At 40.4% G+C, this 26661-nt stretch overlaps 1 protein-coding gene across 4 annotated transcripts in view; it reads right to left on the bottom strand.

Moving 5' to 3' along the window:
• Positions 1 to 26661, bottom strand: part of ADARB1 (adenosine deaminase RNA specific B1) — a 105244-nt gene that overhangs the window by 35552 nt on the left and 43031 nt on the right. For 2 of the 4 annotated variants that reach the window (XM_073646557.1, XM_073646556.1), the window contains one exon: positions 8092 to 8118. The exons of 1 other annotated variant lie outside the window; for it this stretch is intronic. In XM_073646557.1, the coding sequence (XP_073502658.1) occupies positions 8092 to 8101 (10 nt within the window). In that variant the 5' untranslated portion in view covers positions 8102 to 8118. Of the gene's footprint in view, positions 1 to 8091; positions 8119 to 17790; positions 18190 to 26661 lie in introns of those variants that run through there. One more of the 4 variants, XM_073646555.1, reaches the window with a different exon arrangement.

Below are 26661 nucleotides of genomic sequence, written 5' to 3'. Positions count from 1 at the left end.
TCATGTCACCATATGTATGTGATTTGCATTTCTAGCCGCAGTGACAAAAGTCACTGGCAGAGTGCAGGAGGCGAGATATGTTTCACTGAGGCCATTAGCTTCAGTGATGTGAAACCTGGAAGTATTCTCCTGCATGATAAGTGCTGAAAGGGTTAATCAGCCATATTTAAAAGGACTCTTTTTTTGTGAATGGCCATAGTGCAGATGGGAGGCCATTCACCATATCTCCACCCCAGGGTGTGTTCTGGGGTTTAAATACTCGGCCTGTAGAGGTATTGGGTGTTCAGTGTCTGGAGAAGCTAGCTCCAGAGAGAATCTTGTGTTTGATTTTTCTGAATCGTGTTTACTGTGCTAACCCTGTGCGGGCGGACACCCACAGGCCTATGGATCGTACTATCTTATTTACCTGTTATGCCAAGAAAGGCCGGTTTGTTTTGATGGACTTGATAGTGGTTTATACCATATTTTAATAAACCACTCAGAAATTTAAAGGAACAGCATTCCTGCGTCTACCTCCGTGTGCAGCTGAGTGAGTGATCTACCACACTGCATACCGACTAAACATGTGCAGCCTCGCTCAATACAGGTGAACTGAGCAAGGCCAAGCACATCTTGCCAGTGGAAAAGCCAAACTTCACATGCCAGAAATGCAAGCTTGTGTCCCTGTTGGAGGAAAAGTTGCGAAATCTAGAAGAGAGGTTAACTACCTTGAAAATCATTAAGGAAGGTGAAGAGTTCTTAGACAGAGCAGAATTATCTCTTCATGATTCAGAAAGAGAAGAAATTCGAACTGCACCTGACGAAACAGAGGAATGGAAGCATGTGACCCACAGAAGCAGGAGGATCGAGAGGCAGTCAGCACCCATACTGCTCAGGAACCAGTACCAGGCTCTCACGCAGGAGAACCATGAAGAAATACAGCAAAATAAGACTTTGCCAGCAATGAATAACCTTGTAAGCCCTCAGAATCCTCCTGGATGGAGAAAGAAGAATGTTGTGAAGAAAAAACGGAGAGTGGTGGTCATGGGGGATTCCCTGTTAAGAGGAACAGAGGCCGCTATCTGCAGACCAGACATAACCTCAAGAGAAATGTGCTGTCTTCCAGGAGCAAAAATTAAAGATGTGTCTGACAGGATATCAAGACTCTTCAGACCTACAGATCACTACCCATTCCTGCTAATACATGTGGGGACAAATGACACCGCAAGAAAGGACCTGGAAACCATCTGCAGTGACTTTGAAGACTTAGGCAAGAAAGTGAAAGAATTGGGAGCGCAGGTGGTCTTCTCATCCATCCTCCCAGTGGATGGCCATGGAACAATGAGGTGGAATAAGATTCTACAGGTGAACAACTGGCTACGTCGATGGTGCCGTCAACAAGGATTTGGATTTCTGGATCACGGAATGAATTACCTATTCGATGGACTTCTTGCTAGAGATGGGGTGCACCTTACGAAGACTGGAAAACATGTATTTGGAAGTCGCCTTGCTACACTCATCAGAAGAGCTTAAAACTAGAACAATGTGGGAAGGGAAGCAAAAGGCCAGAAAAAGCCATACAGCTGACAAATACTATTGAGATCTCTGCTACTGGAAGTGGAAAGGAAGAACAAAGACAAAACAATTTAAATAATAAAAATATGGGAGGAAGAGAAACCAATCACAAACTAAAATGTTTTTATACAAATGCACAAAGCATGGGCAACAAACAAGGAGAATTGGAACTACTAATGCAGGAAAAGGAATATGATGTCATTGGAATCACTGAAACTTGGTGGGACGATACACATGACTGGAATAAAAGGCTAAAAGGATACAACTTATTTGCAAGAAACAGACTTGATAAACGAGGAGGAGGTGTTGTATTGTATATTAGAAAAGCGTATATCTGCACAGAGATTGAAGCTTCAGAGACTGGGAGTTCTGTGGAAACTGTTTGGGTAAGAATACAAGGAGAGAACAACGGAAAGGACACCATTGTAGGCATTTACTACAGGCCACCTGGGCAAGCTGAAGATATGGATGAACTCTTTATGTATCAAATGACCAAGTTCTCCAAAAAATATGACGTAGTGGTCATGGGAGATTTCAACTATCCAGACATTTGTTGGGAATTTCTCTCAAGTAAAACTAACAGGTCAAGCAAATTCTTATCCTCTCTTGCTGACAACTTTATCTTCCAAAAGGTAGGGGAGAAAACAAGGGGATCTGCTACTTTGGATCTAATCCTTATAAACAGGGAGGAAATGGTTGAGGAGGTAAAGGTGACTGGGACCCTAGGAGGCAGCGATCATGCTATTATAGAATTTTGGATAACTAGAGGAGGAAGACATGTGAAGACTCAAACTTCAAGGTTAGATTTTAGAAAGGCAGATTTTAAGAGACTCAGAAAGAGAATAGGAGGGATCCAATGGCTGGATATCCTTAAGGACAAAAATGTCCAGGAAGGATGGGAAATTTTTAAAAATGAGATTCTCAAAGCACAATCGTTAACAATCTCGAAAAGTAGGAAGAATGGGAAGCATTTAAGGAAACCAGGATGGATGAACACAGAACTTAAACACATGCTAAAAAGAAAGAAAGAAATGTTTATTAAATGGAAAGAGGGAGGCATATCTAAAGAAGATTATAATGCAGTCTGCAGATCCTGCAGGGCACGTATCAGGGTAGCTAAAGCTGACAATGAATTAAGGCTTGCAAGAGATGTCAAAAGCAATAAAAAAGGATTTTGGGGGTATGTCAAAAGTAAAAGAAAAGTCAAAGATGCTATAGGATTTTTACAGGATGAAAATGGAGAAATGGTAAGAGAGGATGTTGAGAAGGCCGAACTTTTTAATTCCTATTTTGCATCTGTTTTCTCTCAGAAAGAAAATGTAACATCAACTGATCTTCACTGTCCTTTTAAAGGAATAGATGAATCCAAGTTATCTGTAAACAGAAAGATTGTGAGGGAATATTTAGCTAACATAAATGAGTTCAAGTCTCCAGGTCCAGATGAATTACACCCCAGAGTACTGAAGGAGATCGTAGAAGAAATTTTAGAACCACTCTCCATAATCTTTGAAAATTCTTGGAGAACAGGAGAAGTCCCAGAAGACTGGAGAAGAGCAAATGTTGTTCCTATCTTCAAAAAGGGGAAGAAGGTGGACCCAGGGAACTATAGGCCGGTGAGTCTGACTTCTATACCAGGAAAGATCTTTGAACAAATTATTAAACAACATGTATGTAAGTACATGGATAAGAATGAAGTGATTAACCAGAGTCAGCATGGGTTTGTAACTAACAAGTCATGTCAGACTAACTTAATTTCCTTCTATGACAGAATCACTGACTGGGTGGATCAGGGAAATGCTGTAGATATAGTATATCTTGACTTCAGCAAAGCATTTGACAAAGTATCTCACACCATCCTTATTGAAAAAATGACCAAGTATGCAATGGACCAGGCAACTGTTAGGTGGATTCATAACTGGCTTAGTGATCGGACTCAAAGGGTGGTTGTAAATGGCTTCACATCCAGCTGGATGAATGTCTCAAGTGGGGTACCACAGGGCTCCGTCCTGGGACCTGTATTGTTCAACATCTTTATCAATGATTTAGATGAAGGAATTGAGGGTAAACTGATTAAATTTGCTGATGACACAAAGCTAGGAGGGATAGCTAATACTAGAGAAGAGAGAGAGAGGATTCAAAAAGACCTAAATAAACTGGAGCAGTGGGCAGCAACCAACAGAATGGTTTTTAACAGGGAAAAATGCAAAGTTCTACATCTGGGCAATAAAAATGAAAAAAGCATATACAGAATGGGAGGAAAAGAGCTAAGCAACAGTACATGTGAAAAAGACTTCGGTATACTAATAGATCATAGACTGAACATGAGTCAACAGTGTGATGCAGCAGCAAAAAAGGCAAATACAATTCTGGGATGTATTAACAGAAGCATGCAGTCTAGATCACGTGAAGTCATTATCGGTCTTTACTCCTCTTTGGTCAGACCTCATCTGGAATACTGTGTACAGTTTTGGGCACCACATTTTAAAAAAGACATAGACAAACTGGAGCAAGTTCAGAGAAGAGCGACCAGAATGGTGACTGGTCTGCAAACCATGTCCTATGAGGAACGGTTGCAGGATTTGGGAATGTTTAGCTTGCAAAAAAGAAGACTGAGAGGAGACTTAATAGCTGTCTACAAATATGTCAAGGGCTGTCACATTGTAGAAGGATCATCTTTATTCTCATTTGCACAAGGAAAGATTAGAAGCAATGGGATGAAACTAAATGGGAGGAGACACAGATTAGATATTAGAAAAAACTTTTTGACAGGGTGATTAATGAGTGGAACAGGCTGCCACGAGAGGTGGCGAGTTCCCCTTCAATGGACGTCTTCAAACAGAGGCTGGACAGACATCTGTCTGAGATGATCTAGTGAATCCTGCTTTGAGCAGGGGGTTGGACCAGATGACCCAGGAGGTCCCTTCCAACTCTACCATTCTATGATTCTATGATTCTAGTCAGCACATGACAGCATGTATGCAAATCGCACACTGGTTGTCACATGACCACCAGCTATCTCCGTAAGCATGGGAGAAACCTGACCGCGTGCTGTGCACGCACTGTCAGGATTCAGAAGTCGCCAGTCAGAGTTACTGCAGACTTTCATCACAAAAGTGAACAACTCCCTTCCGTTACCTTACTCCTTTTATGCGAGAAAAGTCTGTAACAGTTATCAAGATGGTGTGGTGAGAGTCATGATATCCTTTGTTACATCTGCACTTTCATGAGACTATTTTATACATTGTATGTATATTACAAAGGCCTGGAAGAGCTAAGTATACACTAAATATTTTTCACACAAAATATTTAGCCTATGTACATGTAGTACATAAAATAAATTCGAGGCTACCATGTCACAGTTTTGCTCCTTTTTTAGGCTTGTAAAAGCACATGAAATTCCTGGAGTTTATTAGTCTTTGAATTGGCGGGTTTTATATCCATACATTTTTTGACATGTTTTTCAAAAAAGGGAATATCCGTACTGCTCATTTCTGCATAGGAGGAGAGTAGTGCTGAAGACATTACAATCTGACATACCTGCGGAGATGTGCATACGATCGGCAGGAACTTGTTCATGTCCAGTTCATTAGAATAGGATACAAATACCTGCTGATCATGGCCGCATCTCGGTAAGTATGTGGGGGTCATAAAGTCACCAGCACTGCGCACTTACAATGTGGAATAGACATCTGAATAGCCTTTCTAGGTCCTATACAGAAGCCTATGGGAAAATGCATGGAGAGGGAGGACACACAAGCCTGGAGAATTCAGCATTTTGAATAAATGCCACTGAGCCAAAAGAAAACACATTAAAAGGAAAACTAATAAGAATTAAAAAAAACACTGCTTGAATTGCATTTAGTATTCCCCTATTGACTTTACCATCTGGTCAGGATGTTTTTGCCTTACACTATGTTGCCACAAAAATTCATTTTTCCTGGAGCGGCTGACTATGAGCCCATTAGTATTCTAACCATAAACAGCACATCCATTACAGTCCTCAAGCATCAAAACCAATTACATCACCAACTAAGTGTGTACTCTGATAGATCCATGGAAATCTTACATAGTAACACCCTATAACAAACAGTTTCTAATGTGGGCTAAACAACGCAAAGTGGAGTTCAATATAAAAGGCCTTCGCTCTGCAGAAATGCAGGTTGGGAATGAGCACGAAATCAGCAGAAGACATTTGTTTTCTGCAGTCTGCCTATGGTGGCAGCGTAATACTCCATACACTATGTGCTGTCTTTATAGCAATACTTATTCCACGTCTAGTGACTATGCTAGTGATATAATGCATATTTGGATTTATATAGCATTGTTTTCTTGCTATTATAGCATTGCTTCTGTCATTATAGTAGATACTTGAAACTAATAGAGAGAAATATGTCCTGGTATCATGATTATGGCATGTGTTTGTTACAAGTTTGTGTCTATGATCCGTATGGATAAAAAAATGTATATTCATATTATACTACACTTAGTGGTGTTTAGCCTTTTTTTTGCCTAGGAATGTATTGAAACCACACTTAGGCCCCCTTCACACGTCCGGATATTTCCGTGACTGGAAAAACAGTACCGATGCTGTCCGTGTGTAACATCCGTGTGCCAAGTACCGGTGTCTGGGAAAAGCTTTACAGTTAGTGCTGTTCCCAGGCACCGGGTGCTGAATGCAACTCTCATCAGTGTCACCTGATCGCACTGATAGCAGGGAGACCAGGTGACGGTGAGAGTTGGATCCGGCACCTGGGAACAGAGCAAACTGTATGGCTTTTCCCAGAAGCCGATGCGTGTCACATTAATGACACACGGATGTCATCCATATGTAGGACATATTGCGGACCGTGCTGCCAGCAAAACGGACATGTCTACATGTTTTGCACATGGACACATGGTCCGTGAAAACACACTGATGTGTGTAGACCCATAGATTTGAATGGATCTACATGTGTCAGTGTCTCCGGTACGTGTGGAAACTGTCACCCTACATACCAGAAACACTTGACGTGTGAAGGTGGTCTTATGCAGATCTACAGAATGTTAAATGGAATGTCTTAAAAACAACCCCCATCAAAATGTGGCAGCTACCAGCAGATTATGCTGGGGCTAAACCATGACCAGACAAGAAATTCCTCTGCAGTCGCCCATGCAATACAATGTTTCCCTCATGTACCAACCCCTTTAATATCTCAAGAAAATCTAAAAACTCATGGTGTATGCAGATTTCGAATTCAAAAGAACACTGAAATAAAAAGCAATACTGATATTTTTTACTATCAAATTATGAGACGTGTCAGAGTTTACTTGAATTCCTTAGCTGTTAAGATGCAGTAGTTATTCATTAATATACAACATTACATTAATATACAACACATAAAGCAGTAGCTATCACACCATCCAAAGGGTGGCTGGCAATACATATATCGACAGCCATCTCATATATACTTGCTGAATGTATTTGAATGGAGGATAGCATTGGCAGAGCCCACCGCAGTCAGGGGGTCCAGCTATATTCAATCTAATGTGCATGTCCTGCTTTAATAGAGAGGTTGGGATGTGGGGTGCCAGCTATCAGGACTCCATCCATGTGACATGTGTGTGCCATGAAAGGTCACAAGTTGCTCACAGACAGTTTAAAAACATATTTTGGTAACAAGTAGGTAAAATCGAGCCCGTCACACTGAACATGCTGTTCTGCCAGCTGCAACTTACAGAGCAGAAGGAGCGGAGCAGAGACTTCTACTGTTGTGGGGATGTAACTGGTGCTCTAGCAATAGAAATCTCTGCTCGTTCTGGGCTGAGCGATCCAGTGGGAGGTTTATACATAAAATATATATACACATCTGCTCGAATAAGATCACACTGAATTAAAAATGTGGCAGGATCCCTCAAAGCCAATATGAAGAAATAAGAGGAAGAAAGAAAATAATAATGGTACCTGGATTAATCTCCTTCAATAGAAGTAAAATTGATAAAAGCATTAGCTTTTTTGGTCTATAGTTTGTGTTTTTCATTTATGCATTATTATACTTTTAATTTGCGCCTTTTTAAAGTCTATTTTACATATGTTCTCCTATTTGTTTTTTTCTATGCTCAGCATTGTGAGAGTGATTTGTTTTCCAGATTTTTCTTCCACCGACTCTTCCACTACGGTCTTTTAAAAAGTTGCATTTTTTGCGCAAATGTACTCCATCACCATCCTGAATTGATTTTATGTGCAACAGGCTTTTTGGGGGTTTTTTTGTTTTTTTTTTTAGCAAAATTTGCACCGTTTAGCAAAACTTTTGGGGGTCAAAAAAGTCACAAAACCGAATGAAAAAAATAAATAAATAAAGAGCATTCTTAATTTTGCCCAAAAAAAATGTATGGGCCTGTTGGGCCCTTCTAAAAAATTTGTTGCAAAAAAACACCAACGAATACCACAACACAAAAAAGAAACAATGGTCTTTAAAAAAAAAAAAAAAAGAGTGGCAAATGATGAATCAGGCCCAATGGGCTTCTCTTGTTCTCCCCCAAATAATCATATGTTCATACCTTCAGTCATTGCTTTTGTGATGATGCCTAGAAAAAGAAAAGAAAAAACAATTATGACACAAATCGTATAGTAGATTCCACTTAGAATTAATGTTTGCCGTATGAGAATTCTGCTACAATGTTTGACAGTCGTCTAAGACTTCTTTTAATAGGGATGTCAATTAATTGTGTTTTTATTATAGGAATAATTGTGCTTATTACCAGGGCTGTGGAGTCTGAGTCGAGGAGTCGGAGCCCATTTTGGTGGAGTCTGAGTCTATATAAAATGGACCAACTCAGACTCCAAAAAAATATGTAATAAATTGGGTACAGTAGTTCAATGCAGTTTGTGGGGAATATTTTTTCATAAGAATTTGGGAAAGTCATGAAATGTCCTAAAAATGTCTGTCCTATTCCTGATCTAAGGGTCTAGACTTTTAGCGGAGAAAAATGTGTCCTACCGTAAATTTACCACTTAAACATGAGCCATGTATGAGGGAGTCAGTCATGGAGTCAGAGTTGGTGTCATGGAAATTGAGGAGTCAGAGTAGAAGGTTTGTCTTACCAACTCCACAGCTCTGCTTATTACTTAAGAGTAACACCACACACTGCATCTATGTGCATGTAACTCAAAAAAAAGAGATGACGTACCAAGAACTGATAGTAAAATCATAAAAATACACTTTATTGATGAAAATATTAAAAACACATGCAGTACAACATAAGTGGCGAACGATATTCAGTGCCAAGGAGGCACCATAGGTTGGCATGTATACACTGCCCCTACGCGCGTTTCTGCGAGCGTGCCTTCATCTGGGGGAGTCATGTGCATGTACTAAAAAAAATTCTGCTCACTGTGATGGCCAATGGTTGCATGATTTGGTTTAGAAATCTTGCGGGCATTGGGCATGACCGCAATTGGGAGTTTTCGGATGTGGAGTGTAGATTCACCCTAAAATTGGGTGCCAACCAGTGCACAGGTGGTCACAAGTCTGATATTTTGCCCACCTATGGGTGGGCCGATTGTCACATAATTCTCAAGCATAATTGTGCAGAAATTGGTCAGTGATATGCAGAGTTTTGGATGACGTGGCCAATGCAGTCCTGGAAGTGATAATATGGTCCCCACAAATCCCTGTTCTCAATATTGAGTCTCTGTAGGATAACATGAAGAGACAGAAGGATTTTGCACAAGTCTATATCCACAGATCGGTGGTTCGTTCTCCAAGATATTTGGAACAACCTCCCTGCAGAATTCCTTAAAAAAAAAAAACTATGTGCAAGTATACATAGAAGAATTGATATTGTTTGTAGGGTAAAGCAATGTCACACCAAATATTGATCTGATGTACATTTTCCGTTTGTTTACTTTGCATTTTGTTAATGGATAAAAATTATTTTTTTTAAAGCAATATGTTTTTGCAGCAATTTTCTACACCTGCCTAAAACTTTTGCAGAGCATTACATTATAATATATATATATATATATATATATATATATATATATATATATATATATATATTTTTTTTTTTTTGTTTAGAGATCCCACGTCTTCTAATATCAGTACTAAAATTAAAATATATAGGCCGACGAGAAGAGCATGAATACAATGGAAAAGAGAAGATCACTTAGGAACGACCGCAAGCAATATTCAAAGTAGAAGCATATTCTATAAAGTGACAGGCTTGATTAGCAGCCAGTTGCCATCATGTTAAAATGCAGATGAGAATAATAGCAGTGCTCGATATCACGCCTGGCTAAACTTCTCTGTAATGAATACATTTTTCAAGACTCATTTTCCAATGTGGAATAAAATGGCATCATCGTCAAGGCTACCTTACCCTGCAAAATGTGAATGATTCATTGTACGAATCTTATAAGATCTATGACCACAGTTGTGTTTCAGGGACAGGCGGGAAGTTTTATGGGCTCATAGGGTCATGGAAATGTAAAAAGAAAAAAAAAAGAAAAGAATTACAATCTGGAAATGCAGACTGTGAGAGTCCATGGTTAAAGTTAATTCACCGCTCAGTTTTAAATTAACTGTTGAGAAACTTAATTCCACCAGATGAAGCACAGAATTCACAGTATCTAAAGTGAGTCCATAGGAGGCTCGTACACGGCTCCATAGCAGGACTTTACTGTGCAAAGGATTAAGAATAAGATACTCAAAAAGCGTCCAGCGCATCACATCACAAGCCTGTGTCAGACACTGGATCTCTAAAGCAGGGATGTTTAACTGTGTCATCTGACAGCCACATGGTCAGACCAAACCAATCCCAAGGACAGCAATAACATTTAAAAGGGATTCCGTCAGCAGGTTTTTACCTGTGTAAAGGTAGATACCCTGATTCTAGTGATGTATTACTTACTGGGCTGCTTGCTGTACGTTCAATAAAAAAAAATTCACCCTTTTAATCAGCAGGAGATTATCACTAGAGGACTAGTAAACCTGCTGCCATGTACTCCTCCATATTCATAGGATTTGTGTAATCCCACGTCCATCACTGATTGTACACTGTGCATAGGCAGAAAGCAGCCAAAGAAAACTGTCAGTCGCCTGGTTAGAGTTATACAGGACTCAACATGCAGTAAAGACGACTCTGGAGTCAGATTCTCTGCCACTACATCAAGCTGCTCTCCGATGGGGTAGCAAAACCTGGTGTCAGCGGTCCTGCCATCTGTGATATTTATGGTATCACGACAGTAGATACCATAAATGATAGGAGTCCTGGAAGAGGAATTAAAACCTACCCATTTGGCTAAAAAGAACTTGGGATAATCAAAAACCCCTTCTCCCTTGTTTCCATTTCAGGAAGGAAGACCATACACACGTATCTCCACTCCAGTTTATAAGAATTGCTGAAACAAAAATATTTCACTACTACTAACACTTAAAGACTACAATGAACATAACACACATGCATTGCCAAATCTCCTGTTTATAACTTACTGGAGTGCAATTCTGGGGTCAAGAGACCCCTTCTCCAACAGCTAGAGGAACCCAGTGATGGCCATACAGCGCATGGTTAGGATTTACCTGCCCTTGCTACACCACTCATCTCTCAGACATGGAAAATACACGTGAATAGTAACCAGTCAGACATACCTGTTTAGTAGATGTGTAGACCACATAAAATAGCATTGCAAGCTGTGCACCCTTGCTTTAGAGCCTGGGATACAGCATTCATAAAGGAGCAAGGTAAAGATATATTTAACCAAGTAACCCAACACACACAGGTCCCATGTTCAAAAGGAGACAAATTATAAATTGAGAAACAGTAAAACATTGAAAAGCATGTTGTGGTCATCGGCAGCTGCCACTAGATGGCGTATGAGAGCTTAGTACATACTGAATGGCCATTGCGCCCACTGTATGCAGTCAGGTCCTGTGCTGGATCCTAGTGGCAGCTGCAACTTCCATCACACAGGTTTCTATAAATCCTATGTTCAGTGTGTTACATGATTAGCCTAGTGCTTTATTTTAGATTTCCTGTTGAAAACAAATGAGCACAATGTATTTAGGCAGGAATAATAAAAGGATTGAGCCCAACAACAAAAAAAGAAAAACAAATCTGTTGAAATAGAGCGAACATCTGTAAGGTACAATGTGCAGTCTATCTAGGTGTAAATGTACACATGCTACCAAAAGGTGGACCTATAAACTTCAGTAGCATTATATGCAAAGCTTCCATGGGAAATGTGAGGAAAAGGAAAGAAAGATTAGGAGGGAGGGAAAAAAATAAAAGGATGACAAGGAAAAGAGGGAGCGAAAAAAGTAAAAATACAGGCTGGGATGGGTTAAAATATATTTCTTTATCTTAAAATGGGTGGGTTTGCGAAATAAAAAAATAAAACTTCAAAGTAAATTGGGTGATGATTTACTAAGCGGTTCTAATATTAAAACTCATTTCCGAAGATAGCCAAGGACATTTGGTGTGTGCTCCAGCCTCATTCTCCACGGCTGCGGTAAATGCTTGTGACAGCTCTAATTTCTGCCACGGTCCCCAAGTGTCTTTCTAACTATGGACCACATTATTTCAATTTCACTCCCTAACTGGGGACAGAACTGGAGATATATTGCCCAACCTGATGGCTTCTGACAAGACAGCAAAGAGGTCATTTAACCCATACAAATGACCTATAAATACAACATTTAACCCATAAATACAAGTATAAGGGTCTCCTGAACTACTGCAGATTTTACAAACACCAACATGGTGCATAAATGCAAAGGTTAGTAGTAAATTGAGAAGATTGAAAAAACCTTCAGTAACATCCATCGCACACATTTTCTCTTTACTTTCAGGACTTTTGTTACAGCGAGCAAAACTTACAGCATTTTGCAACGTTTAAGAAGTGTATTATTGTTCATAATGGCTGTGTGGAGGGGCTGATATCCATCGACTGAGGTAGAACGATTTACAATGATCATCGTGAGGTTTGGCATGGAGGAGGTTGAATGGTACCTGCGGCTCCAGACAGTAACAAGCTCAGCCCATAGACAGAAATCACAGCTTAACTGCATTTTAAAGATAGTCACATTTTTTTCACTGAATTATCTATATGAATAGACAAATGGAAAAAAAATCACATTAAGGAAACCTTGGATCAGCAAAGATTTTTACAAATAGAAAGGGACCCTCTAAAATGCTTAAACCCATTTGACATCTCAAAAATTTTAACCTAAAATGTTCTAAAATGTAAATTAGACCATCCCTGATATGAATAGACCCTATGCTTAGTGTCAGATTTTCACACATTTATGACTAGTGTATGAATATATGGACCGCTGCTGCCAGTCTCAGGCAAAAAAAAAAACGTGCCACAGATACTAAACAGGAAATCTAATCAGAGCGGTAAAGCCTTCTGATAATACATAAATTACAGGCAATAAATATACATTATGTTTATGAGGCTGTTAGATAAGCATAGGAAGGGCCCCCATACACATTAGATAAATATATCCGAAATTGGTGGGATCGGCTGATCTAACTTGTACACGATTACCGTGACAGATGTCAGGGAGATCAGGAAATCTGAATGAGTGACTGGCAGCAGCTTACATGGGTTTCCCATAGAGAACACATACAGGTTCAACCAAGTATTCCCGTGTATGGGGAAGCAGAAAAGAGCAGTCCGCGAAATGCTAGTGTGGCTGACCGCTATCTAATGTATACGGACGTCTTATAGATGATAGCGGTTGGACAAATAATTGTTGGCCCACAGCCATCACCCTTCCCTCCCCTGTGCTCTTTATATAAGAGCCGCTTCCAGACTCTTGTGGCATCAGATTATCTCCTGAAGAAAAAGAATTGGCTTTTGGAAACCATCAGGCCAGATCCTTTTCTCCCCCCATCGGAGAGTTGGGACAGAGAGTGAGAAACATCAGACCATCAGCCGATATTGCTGATCGAAGGCGTTCAGTCGAATTTAGCCTAATATGTATGGGGGTCTTGAGACTAGGGCCTGGCATTAAATCAGCACATACAGAACCACATAACTAGTGAGTGCCTCTCACAGATAGGACAGACGGTCATCTGCTATGTTCAGATATATCTGGTGTGTAAAGATACTGCTGCTGTTGAGCTAGTCCAAGAATGAAAATTAGTCATGTTTTATAGCCCTAATTTTTTTTTTTTTACACAGCTGGAGTACATCATGCCTTTCTTGGTTTCTATGCAGCTATGTTCACACTCCTGACACAGTTTATACATTATAGATAACATATGGCCCACCCTCAGCTGCTTTCTAGTCATCCTAAAGAGAAAATATTTCAGCAATAAGGACACTGTGGATCTTGCAAATATCCAGCTATTAAAAGCCTTTAGAGCAAATTCTCCTGAAGAAGAAAAAAAGATGTATGTAAAATAGCTACCCTAAAGAAGGAAGAAAGAACTTGTCTCAGGAGCGCTACCTATAGGCATCTACAATAAAAGTCAGTGTCTGACTGCTTGACTTGGTACATAACTGGCGATTTCAATAACACTGGGGTACACATCTGTACTGTTAGCACCGTCCAAGCGCTGCAACATAAGCAACTCACAGCAAAACAGACCGACTCTGTACTGATGAGGGGCAAAGACTCAGGCACAGTGCGGTCTGTAGATGCTCCTCTCTGGTTTTGCTGATGTCTAAATTCATGTACCAAAGCTCATCAAAGAGAAAACGTCAGCTCTCCCAACTGGTCTTATTTAGGGATTAGTATTCTCTGTAAAATAATAATTCTGGAGAACCTCTTCTTCGATCTCTGGGTTGTGTCTTTCCGGTTAATCCTACTAGAAGAAATGTATAAATAAATGGACAATTGGATATTATCAGTTGGGGGTCTGGTATAATGTGGACAGTGTCTGACAAAGGGATTATTCATTTATTCAGAAATATTCAAAGTTAACTAATGAAAGGCACAGTGCAGAATTCTACGAAAACGTGTTCCAGGATTGTGTTCTGTATTACTGACTGTACCTACTAAAACAGACATCAGGAGAGACGACTGACTTACAGGGCGGATAACTAGAGCTGTCACTACAGACACAGGTTTCTCGCTTCAAAAGGAAATTTTACACATTTTTCCATGGGGCAGGCACAAATCCCAAGTCTCTAGGAGAATGGTGGCAAATCAAGACTAGTGCAAAAGAATTGTAAAGAACACCTAATAAAGGAAAGCAGCAATTACTCTTGAGGTTTACATGCCAAACAGATTGATAAACCACTCTGGCTCTGACATGTACCAAGTGTCTTTTATGGTATCCTTTGGGCTCGTGTATGAAGGCATATACAGCATCATACATTTGAATAGGTTGGAGCTTTACACATGGTCGGTATGTTTAAAGATTTTTCAGTATGCATGAGCCAAAAGTGAACAAAGCTTGAAAACTTTTTTTTTCTCTTGACAAAAGTTTATTAAACAGGAATATAAATGTTATTGGGGAAGATGGATCAAAATCATTCACGTACACGACGGTAGGAAAAGTTTATAATATCTGCTGCACTAATTTTCTATATTACGATAATTTACATTACAGCTATACTTTTATTGGCTCAGTGCATATGGCAAGAAACAAGCATCTAAGTACAGCTGGAGGTCATCTACCAACGATCTGCTCCAATCCAAAAATGCCTGATGTACCAATATTCACCACGGTACGGTGTGCAACAACTGAATTAGATCGCTTTGGACATCAATATTTTTTTTTTCAAATCTGATCACTGCTACAAGTGTGTAAATAATCGTGAATAGGAAAATTATTACAAGGAATATCAAAATGTTTGCCGACAAACATTTTTTTTTGCAAAAACTATTCTCAAACCTTGAGAATTTCTAGCTCAGCCCAACCACCTTACAATGAATTGAAGATACAACTTTTATGCTCCTGGTCCTCACTAACGACACAGGAGATCATGAGTGGTCCTACTAAGCAGGGCTGTGGAGTTGGTAAGCCAAACCTCCGACTCCTCAATTTCCATGACACCAACTCCAACTCCCTCATACATGGCTCATGTTTAAGTGATAAATTTACTGTAGCACAGATTCATCAGACAGACATTTATAGGACATTTCATAACTTTCCCAAATTCTTATGAAAAAATATTCCCCACAAACTGCAGTGAACTACTGGTCCCAATTTATTATAGATTTTTAAGAGTCGGTCCATTTTATACCGACTACGACTCCACCAAAATGGGCTCCAACTCAGACTCCACAGCCCTGCTACTAACACGTGTTGGAAGCGAACACAAACATTTATAGGTGGCCATTTTTCTCTCCATAGGATTGCTAACAGTGAATGATACATTTCTTTTATTAGTAAACATTAATTTGTTTCATCTCTAATGACAATTGTTACAGAAACATTAGAAACAAGTCCAATATAATTACATGTACACCTAGAGATCCTAAGTAAATAGGACATGGTAGTCTTCATACCTCAACTCTTCCTTTACAATCAAATGGGAGCCCCACAGATGCAGGAAGCTCAGCGTTAGGCAGTTTTCACGCGATCGACATTCACGGTCAGAGTACAAACTCCAGGTCTACAGACCCAAACTCAGCAACCTCATATACCAACAAGGCTGCTGACTTTGGGTCAGAAGATCCGCAGATGGTCCGGATGTTGCAGTCCATACATAAACCATGAATGTCAGACATGTTAAACCGGCCTATGGCTAATGCACAAGATAGAGCGCCGAGTAAGGTGCCCGGATAGCCATTTTAGCAATGCCTCGAAGGAACACTTTCCATACATGAAGAATCTGAGGGAGCAGGCTGCTTATCAAAATGTCAAATCATATGGAAAAGGCTCTATAAACGTCCATCTAAAATCAGGGGGAAATACAATGGAGAGCACAGATCTTTGTAGAAGACCTAATATGTCTTGGGGAGAAAATAAACTAGCAGTAACATGGACGTGTGTACCTGTCCTCACACTGAAGAGGTATATTTTAGTGCCACACCACAATTAATTTGCAGTCATAACACATTTGGAGTCTCTTAATACAGAATCAAAGTTCTCATCACAGATATTTCAAGGCTGTAATGAGTAGAACAAGTGTAATAAACCTTACAGAGCTAATAGGACTGTTATGTGGTAGAGCACATTGCTTTATCCAGTCACAAGTGACTCTGGATCTCAAACAAGGCTATATGCCAGACATATCGCTCAATCCTGCAAGTAGCAATGAACCCTTTGCTCCATCACACTGAATCCATCATGCTAATGGAGCCTTGAATTTTCAGATTAACTTGTCCACAGAGAGCGGTGATTATTCCTCTTTCTTTATTAACCTTAACTTCATTACTGTGACTGAAATGTAGTAGAAAATATGGCCTTTGTTTAAAAGACTAAAGAAAAGATGTGAAGCCTGGATCCAATGCCCTCTGGGCAGAACAGATTCAGGACAATGACTATACAATGGGGCTACAGCAGTAAAGCTCTTCATCCATTCACTAAGACGACTCTGTTACTATTTAACATGCAAAGTAACAAGATGCCTAATACTTTATATAGTTTATCACAGAGCTGACAAGGATCAGACAGAGCAGGAAACTTTAATTATGACAACTACATAAAAATAATCAAATAACTGCAAATATAAATGTGAACCCAAGAGACTAAATGTTCACAACCTAAAATAAACAAGAAGTAAAACAGCAGATTTTAGGCTACTGATCATCTACCTAGACATCTAAAACGTGTCCTAGGGTTTTCTATTGACTAGAAGACAAACAATATACACACAGAAGAAAGACAACGCTAAGAATCAAGAACAAGAAAAAAATAAAAATAATAATAATTACACCCAGTAACATGTAGAAATATTTTTAGCAGATAGCTCTTGATATTGGGAGATCATCGCAGGGCTAACACTCAGCAGCTTACATGAGGACGTGATTAAAGCCCCGCGCACCACAGATGAAAAGCAGCTACAGGACGACTGTGTAAAACCAATTGTGACTATAATAATATTAAACCTTCAGCTAAAATAAAGCTCATGAAGGGGAAGAGACTGCAGACATCTCTGTGTAAGATTACACACTCCGTACATTTAATGTAAAGACAGAAGTTCGCAGTAGTGACAGAAAAAGCCAAAAACATGAGGGGATGAGAAAGCCTCTGCTGGAGCAGTGCGAAGTATCCACATGTAAATCTGCCATCAGTGTCTACAGTAGTGCTGACCAGCCACAAACCTGGGGCAGCAGGACACAGCCCAGCTCTTACCTTTTCTCTCAGATCGCTTCTTCCGTCTTCTTTTAAAACGACGTCTTACAAGGCTAAAAAGGTTCCCCATGTTACAGGTATTAACCAAAAGGGATGCCATAGCAAGTGGAAGGTCAGAGCACTAAAACTGACAGCCTGGTTAACAGGGTACCAGAGTCTCTTTATAGCAAGTATCAGAGCGGAGCCACCAGTTAACCCTGTGTTAGCCTGCCTAGCAGCACACATGCCCTCCTCGGCATCAGGTCTCTCTCCTCCTGTTCCAGATACCTAAATGCAAAACGCTCTGGAAGCAGAAATGTCTTTCTATTAGCCACCGGAGGCCCATGTGACAGCTAACCCTCATGTGCATCAGTCATCTCCTAAGCAGCCTGAGATGGAAGACGACTTGCCCAATGTCTCAGCACAATGTAAACGTCATGAGCACTTGGGAAACAGTGATGGGATTAACATTTTCTTCCAATCCACTACAAATTTCACATCTTCAATAAAATGCTGGGTTGGGCTGTGTTGTTTTTTTTTCTTGTTGCACATTTAACATTTCAACACACAGAAAAGGTTATTAGGTGCTATTAACTTTGACATGTAGAGGGCTCAAATCTATATTAAAGCATATGGACGGGGGTTGTCCCAATAAGAAATCCCCTTTAAGATCCTGCCGCAAGCTGCAATACACTTTTTGATCCAGATAGTGGTAAAAAAAAAACAAAAAAAACAATTACTTTGGTGACTGATCAGTGTACCATTACACCTCAATATTCTGTGATCAGGGAAAATCAAAAGAAGACAATATACATTTACTAAGAGGTGTAGAAGTGGATAGAAAATCCACAGAAAGTGAACTTTATCTATGGGATGAACATGTATTGATCAGTTTATAATTAAAAAAAAATCCTTCACCTAAACTGAGCAGCCCAGTGTATGCCGATCTCGTCTGAGCGCGAGCATTTATTGGGAAAGCACACTAATGTTGACAATTGTTATTTTCTTACAGAATGGTGAGCTTACATGATCAAATTTAGTATATTCAAAACATTAGAAAGATGGAATTGCTTCTTTGCAGGAGGTTGGAAACCAATTTCTCCGTTTTACGCCCTATAAATCAGATAGTATTGGGAACTACAATCATAAAGGGTTTATATGGCCACCTAAGAGGGAATGCAGAATAAAAGAAAAGTGGGACACTAGCGCCATCTACTGGTCAATTGTCAAACTAGCTATCAACTTCTAGTTCTAGCTTTATATACAAAAAATATAGGAAAAATAAATTTAGTGGTTTACACACGATTTGTTGTTATACAAGATCCTTCTCTGGTTTCGGAGTACTCATTTTTAATGCTTTTGGGATCTAACAAATGAAAGTAATTCCAGTAAGGAAATGTGGGGAGTAGAAGCTGCATTTGGTTTGTTCGGGAAAGGCTTTGAACAATCGCATTAATTTTGCTCAGCAGCGCATGTAAGGTCACGTGACCGAGCAATCTGCTGTCAGCGTGTAGAGGAGGCTGCAACATTATGTATTCCAAGGCGGCTGGAGAGGAAGGATCCCTAATGAATATTTACACGCAGCCATCTTGACTTAAAAAACAGATGAAATTCAGAAGGATCGCATTAATTAAACGTCCATGATCGGAGGTGTAAACCCCCACCATGCTCGCTTACAAAAAGCTGTACATAAGCAGAACTATTAGTTTTTGGTAACTGTTAGTTGAGTGTGATGCTGGTCCCATATCTTAAATTGAGGACTTTCAGCATCACACAGATTTGTCACGAATCTTAGCAAACCAGAAGAAATAAAATGTTTGTGGCAATAAACATTCTACCACATGGTGGCACTTTTTCTTAAAAATTACATTAAAGGGAACCCGTCACCAGAAATAACGCTGTTAACCTGCAGAAATGCGGTTAATCTGCAGGTTAACAGGGATATTTTCGGTGACAAGTTCCCTTTAAACAGACACATTAAAAGACAAATGTATTGGGACACCTCATTACACCTGCAGGAGCTTTTATGACCTCCCATTCTAAATCCAGACATTAAAGAGATGATCCACTACAGTGTTTAATTCACCCATCGATTTAAACCTTTTAAATAAGTATTTTTGTAAATGCCTTATGTTGCCATGTGTGTCTGTGAGCGGCACTATCGCTGTTCCCTCAGTCCGCATCATATGACCCGGCTGGAGCCGCCGCTGACACCACGTCAACTCTGGATTTCCTTGCATCACCCAGGTGTGAAATGCCCCCCACAGCACAGTCAATCAGGGGAGTGCATGCAACTGGGTCACGCCTGGGTGAATTAAGGAAGTCCAGAAATTGACGTGACATCAGCGGATGTCAGCGGTGGCTGCAGCCGGGGTCACGTGATGCGGACTGAGCGAGCAGCAATAGCGCCGCTCACAGGCACATATGGAAACATAAGGTATTTACAAAAATAACTATTTAAAATGTTTAAATCGATGGGCAAATTATAGTGTCGCGGACAACCTCTTTAACGAAGAGTTGGTTTTTCCTTTGCAGCTATAACAGTTTCCACTCCGCTGGGAAGGCTTTCTAGAAGATTTTGTAACATGTTTGTGGGAATTTTTGCCCATCCATTAAAAAGAGCATTTAGGAGGTCAGATTGGGGATGTTGGAGGAGAAGACCGGGCTCACAATCTCCGTTCTAGTTCATCCTAAAGGTGTTGGATGGAGGTGAGGTTAGGGCTCTGTGCAGCCAGTGAAGCTGTCCCACAATGGACCTTTCAACTCCATTTGATGCAATCAAAAAGTGATTATCCCTTACAAAAAAAAAAAGTGCTATCCTGTTCTGCAAACCACGACTTCACAGCATCAATTACCATTTTGTTTGAGTTTCGGATAGAGATAATAATCTGATGGGGCCAAATCAGGAGAAGATGATCAACAATTTCAAAGCCAATTACATTGAGTATTTGCAGGACAACAAGAGACTGCAGGTGAATAATCCCACAAAACAGGACACCCTTTGGAAAGCTTTCTATGAAGTTTCAATCTTCATCTGAGATGGTTAACTTTTTTAAATCACAATTTCAAGATGACAAAACCTTTTCTGCAAAAATGCATCCCATACACTTGGCAAAGTTAGTACTATAGCAATTGGATTTGTTTTGTTTGTCTGCAAGAAATATTCAAGGGCAACAATTTATCAATGCCTTCTCGTGCGTATACAGTCATGGCCAAAAGTGTTGGCACCCTTGAAACGGTTACAGAAAATGAAGTATTTCTCCCAGAAAATGATTGCAATTACACATTTATTTCCTTTTGTGATTGGAACACCACAAGAAAAAAAAACTGAAATAAAACGGCAAATTGGACAGAATTTCACACAAAACCCCAAAAAAGGGCCAGAAAAAATTGTTGGCACCCTTAAAGGGGTATTCCCATCTCCAAGATCCTATCCCAAAATGTAGTAGGTGTAATAATATTAGCAAATACCTCATATTGGAAATGTAGTATAGTTTTTTGATTCGCTATGTCTCTTTCTTCATGTGCAGGCATTGCAGGACCTTAGGTATCTATTGGTATGACCACTGATATAGTGACAGTTAGCTTGTTGCTAGTGGTCGTAATCATGGATACATAAAGGTCCTGTAATGCCTGCACATGAGGAAAAAGACAGTGAATCAAAAAAAAAAAAACTATTCTACATTTCTAATTGGAAGTATATGCTAATATTATTATTACACCTACTACATATTGGGATAAGACATTGCAGTTAAGTTAAAGGCGTATTTCCATCTCCAATCAATCCCTTCCTATAACCATCAACAAGCTTCTTACACCCCTCAACTGGAATTTTGCACCAATCTTCGGCAGGTCTCTCATATTAGAAGGTGCCTTCTCCCAACAGCAATTTTAAGATCTCTCCACAGTTCAATGGGATTTAGATCCGGACTCATTGCTAGCTACTTCAGAACTCTCCAGCGCTTTGTTTCCATCCATTTCTGGGTGCTTTTTGAAGTGTTTGGGGTTATTGTCCTGCTGGAAGACACATGACCTATGACACAAATCCAGCTTTCTAACACTGGGCACTACATTGAGACCTAAAATCCTTTGGTAATCTTCAGATTTCATGATGCATTGCACACCATCGAGGCACCTAGTGCCAGAGGCAGCAAAACAACCCCAAAACAGCTTTTAATCTCCACCATATTTGACTGTAGGTACTGTGTTCTTTTCTTTGTAGGTCTTAATCCATAGAATCATGTGCTTTACCAAAAACCTCTATCTTTGTCTCATCTGTCCACAAGACGCTTTCCCAGAAGGATTTTAGCTTATTCACGTACATTTTGGCAAACTACAGTCTAGCTTTTTTACGTCTGTTTCAGCAGTGAGGTCCTCCTGCCATAGGGTTTCATTCAAATGTAGACGGCTAGTTCGCGCTGACACTTATGCACGTGAGCCTGCAGGACAACTTGAATTTCTTTGGAACCTGATTGGGACTGCTTACCCACCATCCGGACTATCCTGCGTTGCAACCGTTCATCACTTTTTCTCTGCCGTCCATGTCCAGGGAGATTAGCTACAGCGCCATGGGTTGTAAACGTCTTGATTATGTTGTGCACCATGGACAAAGCAACATCAAGCTCCCTGGAGATGGACTTGTAACCTTGAGATTGGTGATATTTTTAACAATTTTGGTTCTCAAGTCCTCAGACAGTTCTCTTCTCTATGTGTGGCACACACAGACACACAATGCAAAGACTGAGTCAACTTCTCCCCTTTTCATCTGGTTTCAGGTGTGATTTTCATATTGCCCACACCTGTTAATTTCCACAGGCGAGTTTGAACGAGCATCACAAAGTTGTTTACCCACAATTTTGGGGGTTTGTGTGTGAAATTATGTCCAATTGGCCTTTTTTCTCCTTTTTTGTGGTGTTCTAATACACAGAAAGGAAATAAATATGTGTATAACAACATGTGTAACTGCAATAATTTTGTGGGAGAAATACTTCATTTTCTTGAACAATTTCAAGGGTGCCAACACTTTCAGCGATGACTATAAATACATTAATTTCCATTTCTCCATCTAATCGATCCATTCAATCTATATATCCAATCTATATGTCGTCAGAACAGAGCAGAAGAATCTGAAGAGGAAGCCATGACTGGCAGCAGAGCTGGAACCAGGGCACAGGAAGTGATGACCGACAGCAGAGCTGGAACCAGGGCACAGGAAGTGATGACTGACGGCAGAGCTGGAACCAGGGCACAGGAAGTGATGACTGACAGCAGAGCTGGAACCAGGGCACAGGAAGTGAAGCAAAAAAGCAGAAAAATATGAAAGTGGCAGAAAAGGTGTATGAAGATCTTTGAGGGGGAAAACCAATAAGCCAGTCAAGGCAGTGAAAAACCTTAATTAACATAAAAAAAATACCTTTGTATAAGAGAGGCATTCTGCCGTAACCTTGTTTTTCAAAAAAAAAAAAGACTTGGTATATAATGACAACAGCACTTTAATGCCTAAATGAGCCATGGATGCTGCCACTTACCACTATGCCTTTTGGCACATTCACTTTCCAATAATGCCCATTTTAAAAGAAAACAGTCAGTTTAGAAATGCAGTGCAGTCTATGGGTAACGGATTATAGAGCAGGAGGGCGATAGAGGTTTACATGGCACATCCACTACAGGAAGAAAAGAAAGTCAGAGCAATGGAGGGTGGGCACGCTTGTGCCAGTGCGCTGGGGGGTGGAGGGAGTGGGCGCCGTTCCAGAGCTCTGGGACCATTTCTTTAGTCATGACAAAGCAGCTGCACAACTACTCTTCAATTTACTTCACCATTATACCAATCTGCTTTCACTGTAGAAATTAGACCATGGCAAGGAGGGAGAATAAAATCGAAGAGAACATTTGAGGTTCAGCACAAGTGTTTTCTATTTTAGGAAATAGTTACTGATTTAATTTAATGCAGCTGCTCAAAGCATTTCTTGCCTAACGAGACACAAAAACAGAGGAATTTCAAAAAGAAAAAACACTATTTCCATTACACCTTCGAATACAGCCCATAAAGAGAAGGTCCAAATTGGAGCTCAATAACGCCGTCCTGATATACGTCCTTACCCGCACATCCTATGTCAGGCGCAGATGTATGAAGAAGGCTCAGGAGCGGTGTTATACAGCCACACACGAGTCTATATAGCAGCGATGTTCAACTTTGACATGCCTGGCGGCCTCTGACAGCGGTATTTGAGTGGTTGTAATATGCATAAATGCCATGCTTTAAGAGAATATATCAGTAGGTTTTTACTATGTAATCTGAGAGCAGCATGATGTAGGGAATGAGATTTTGATTACAGTGACGTGTCACTTACTGGCCTCCTTGCTGTCATTTTAATCACCGCTTTCACTGCTGCAGATGTAGAAGTGCTCAAATGCTGAGCTGTGTATAACCCACCCACACCCCTGATTAGCAGTCTTCTGTCAACTCAGTGTAGAAAGAAAGCGGTCAATCAGCAGCGAGGACAGATTACACAAAGCAAGAGGACTATGAAGCACGAGATATCTAGCCCTGTATTGATAATCTCTTGCTGATAAAACACTGATTTTAGTGAAACAGAAACACCAGCCCAGTAAGTGACATCACTGGAGTTAGGGTCTCTGCCCCTACACTATTCTGTGCTCAGATTACATAGCAAAAACGTGCTGACATATTCCGTTAATGGGAGATCATTGTTTTACTATATACTGCAATACTGAAGTATCAATTGCATGTTAAAGTCTTCTACAATGACTTTTTTTTTTATGAACTTTTTTGTTTCTTTTTCTAAAGGGGACCTGTCATGTACCTAAACGCCATTAACCTGCAGATATAGGGTCAATTTGCAGTTTAATAGCGTTATAAAGCTTTCTGGCCACCTTGCTGAAAATGCAAGTAGCGGTTAAAAATTAACTTTATTCCTCTCAAGAACTGCCTACTGTCAGGCCGGTTTCACACGTCCTGATATTTCCGGTACCGGAGATATCAGTGTGTACCTGTGTGGCACACGTGTACCACATCAGGAGCACACGTACTGGCGCTTGGAAAGTAGCGGTACAGTTAGCGCTGTTCCCAAGCGCCAGGTGCTGAACACTGTCCTCATCAAAATCCCCTGCCGTTGCGGCGATCAGCACCAGCAGGGACAATGATGAGAGTAGTAGTGTCTGCTCCCGCAGTGTCCACCTGTAAAAATAAGAATAAAATAAATCCATTCACTCAAGTGTAAGTGTACCCCACTGCAATCCACGCGACCGCTCAGCAGAGGAGCCGGGGAGAATGGCTCCTGCAGCGAGCGGGCCCCGGACCTCCGCTGCGCTCAATGAGTGACAGGACACCGCTTGCAGAGCGCAGCTCTTGGGCCCGGCCGCTGCAGGAGTCATTCTCTCCGGCTCCTCTGCGTGATCGCAGGGGACTATGATGAGGGCAGCGTTCAGCACTCGGGAAAAGCACTAACTGTACCGCTGATTCCCAAGCGCCGGTACGTGTCTGCATGGACCCATTGACTTGAATGGGTCCGTGTGGTCCATGTTGCCGGCCAAAAACGTATATGTCTACATGTGGATCACAAGGACACACGGCCCATGGAAACACACTGACATGTGCCCAGACCCATAGATTTGAATGGGTCTACGTGTGGAAACTGTCACCACATGTAAGGGACACACTAACGTGTGAAAGAGCCCTCGCTCAGAGCATGCACAAGGTGGCTATAGTCAAAGCTAAGCACACAGCAGTAATAATGCCACAGCTCGCTCTGCAGCACATTTGTGCAGCGTGATCTCTGGAAGCAGCGGGTATAGCCATAATCGTAGTGACCTGAAGAATCATGTTGCCATGACATTTTTAAAGCACAATGACCAGAGGAAAAAAAAAAAAAAGATTGGAATTGTATCTTTACCATTTCACCCTTCTTGGAAGTTTTTTTTCCCCCCACATATTTCATTATGTTATCTGGTAAAATACAAAAGTACAACTTGTCCTGCAAAAACAAAAAACAAGTCCTCATTCAACAAGGTCTACAAAAAATAAAAGTTATAACTCTTAAAAAGGAGAACGAAAAAAAGTAAAGTATTAATATAAAAATGTGTCTGATCATGAAAGTGTTAAGGAATGTTGTTACCCAGTAATGATTGGAGGGGCGGTGGGGGGGTTGAGCAACGTCTCCTTTATCCCAGTTCACATGAGGGAATGCACACTACTGACAATTTTACACCCACCTAAAAGATGTCATTCGCATGTGTGCATGGGACAGTGATGGGGAACCAGTGCTCATATGAACTTGGCTTTCAGTTACTTCACATGTTATGACACACAAGATGTGCAGTTTACCTTCCCAGTCAGTGAGCACAGTGCTCGTTTCTCTGACTGGTCCGTCCATACAACTTTAGTTGTAAGGCCCTCACTCTCCCATGTTGAGGAATACTACATAGGAGATTTTCTATATAGCTAGTTTTAAAGTGAAGACGCTGCACTAACATTACACGGATGTGAAAACATGTCTGTATATACTTTACACATTACATCAGAAACGTGCATATGGGACAGGGTGGTAAATGAGTATATTGATTGGATATCATGGAGAATGCAAATCTAATATGTCTTCAGGAAACAGTCATCTGAGAAGATTACCACTTATATCTTACCTTGTCCTATAGTTAGATATTACTAGGCTTGGCATCAGCAATGAATTTATACATATGTACACATGTATGACGACTCATTGTTATGATACAGCAACATTTCATAGTTAAAATGGAAAGCATTTTGTCATATTACACAAAACTAAAGCTTTCTGAAATATTTTTTACAGAATTAAAGTCTTGTGTGTATTTTTAACTTCAGCAAAGGATTATTCCCATCTTCATAAAAGGATATCG

The sequence above is a fragment of the Phyllobates terribilis genome, unplaced genomic scaffold, assembly GCF_046119375.1.
Source record: "Phyllobates terribilis strain yellow unplaced genomic scaffold, ASM4611937v1 Scaffold_9__5_contigs__length_417890890, whole genome shotgun sequence".
NCBI lineage: Eukaryota > Metazoa > Chordata > Amphibia > Anura > Dendrobatidae > Phyllobates > Phyllobates terribilis.
The sequence above is the reverse complement of the archived record's forward strand: the minus strand, read 5'-3'. Positions and strand labels throughout refer to the sequence as shown.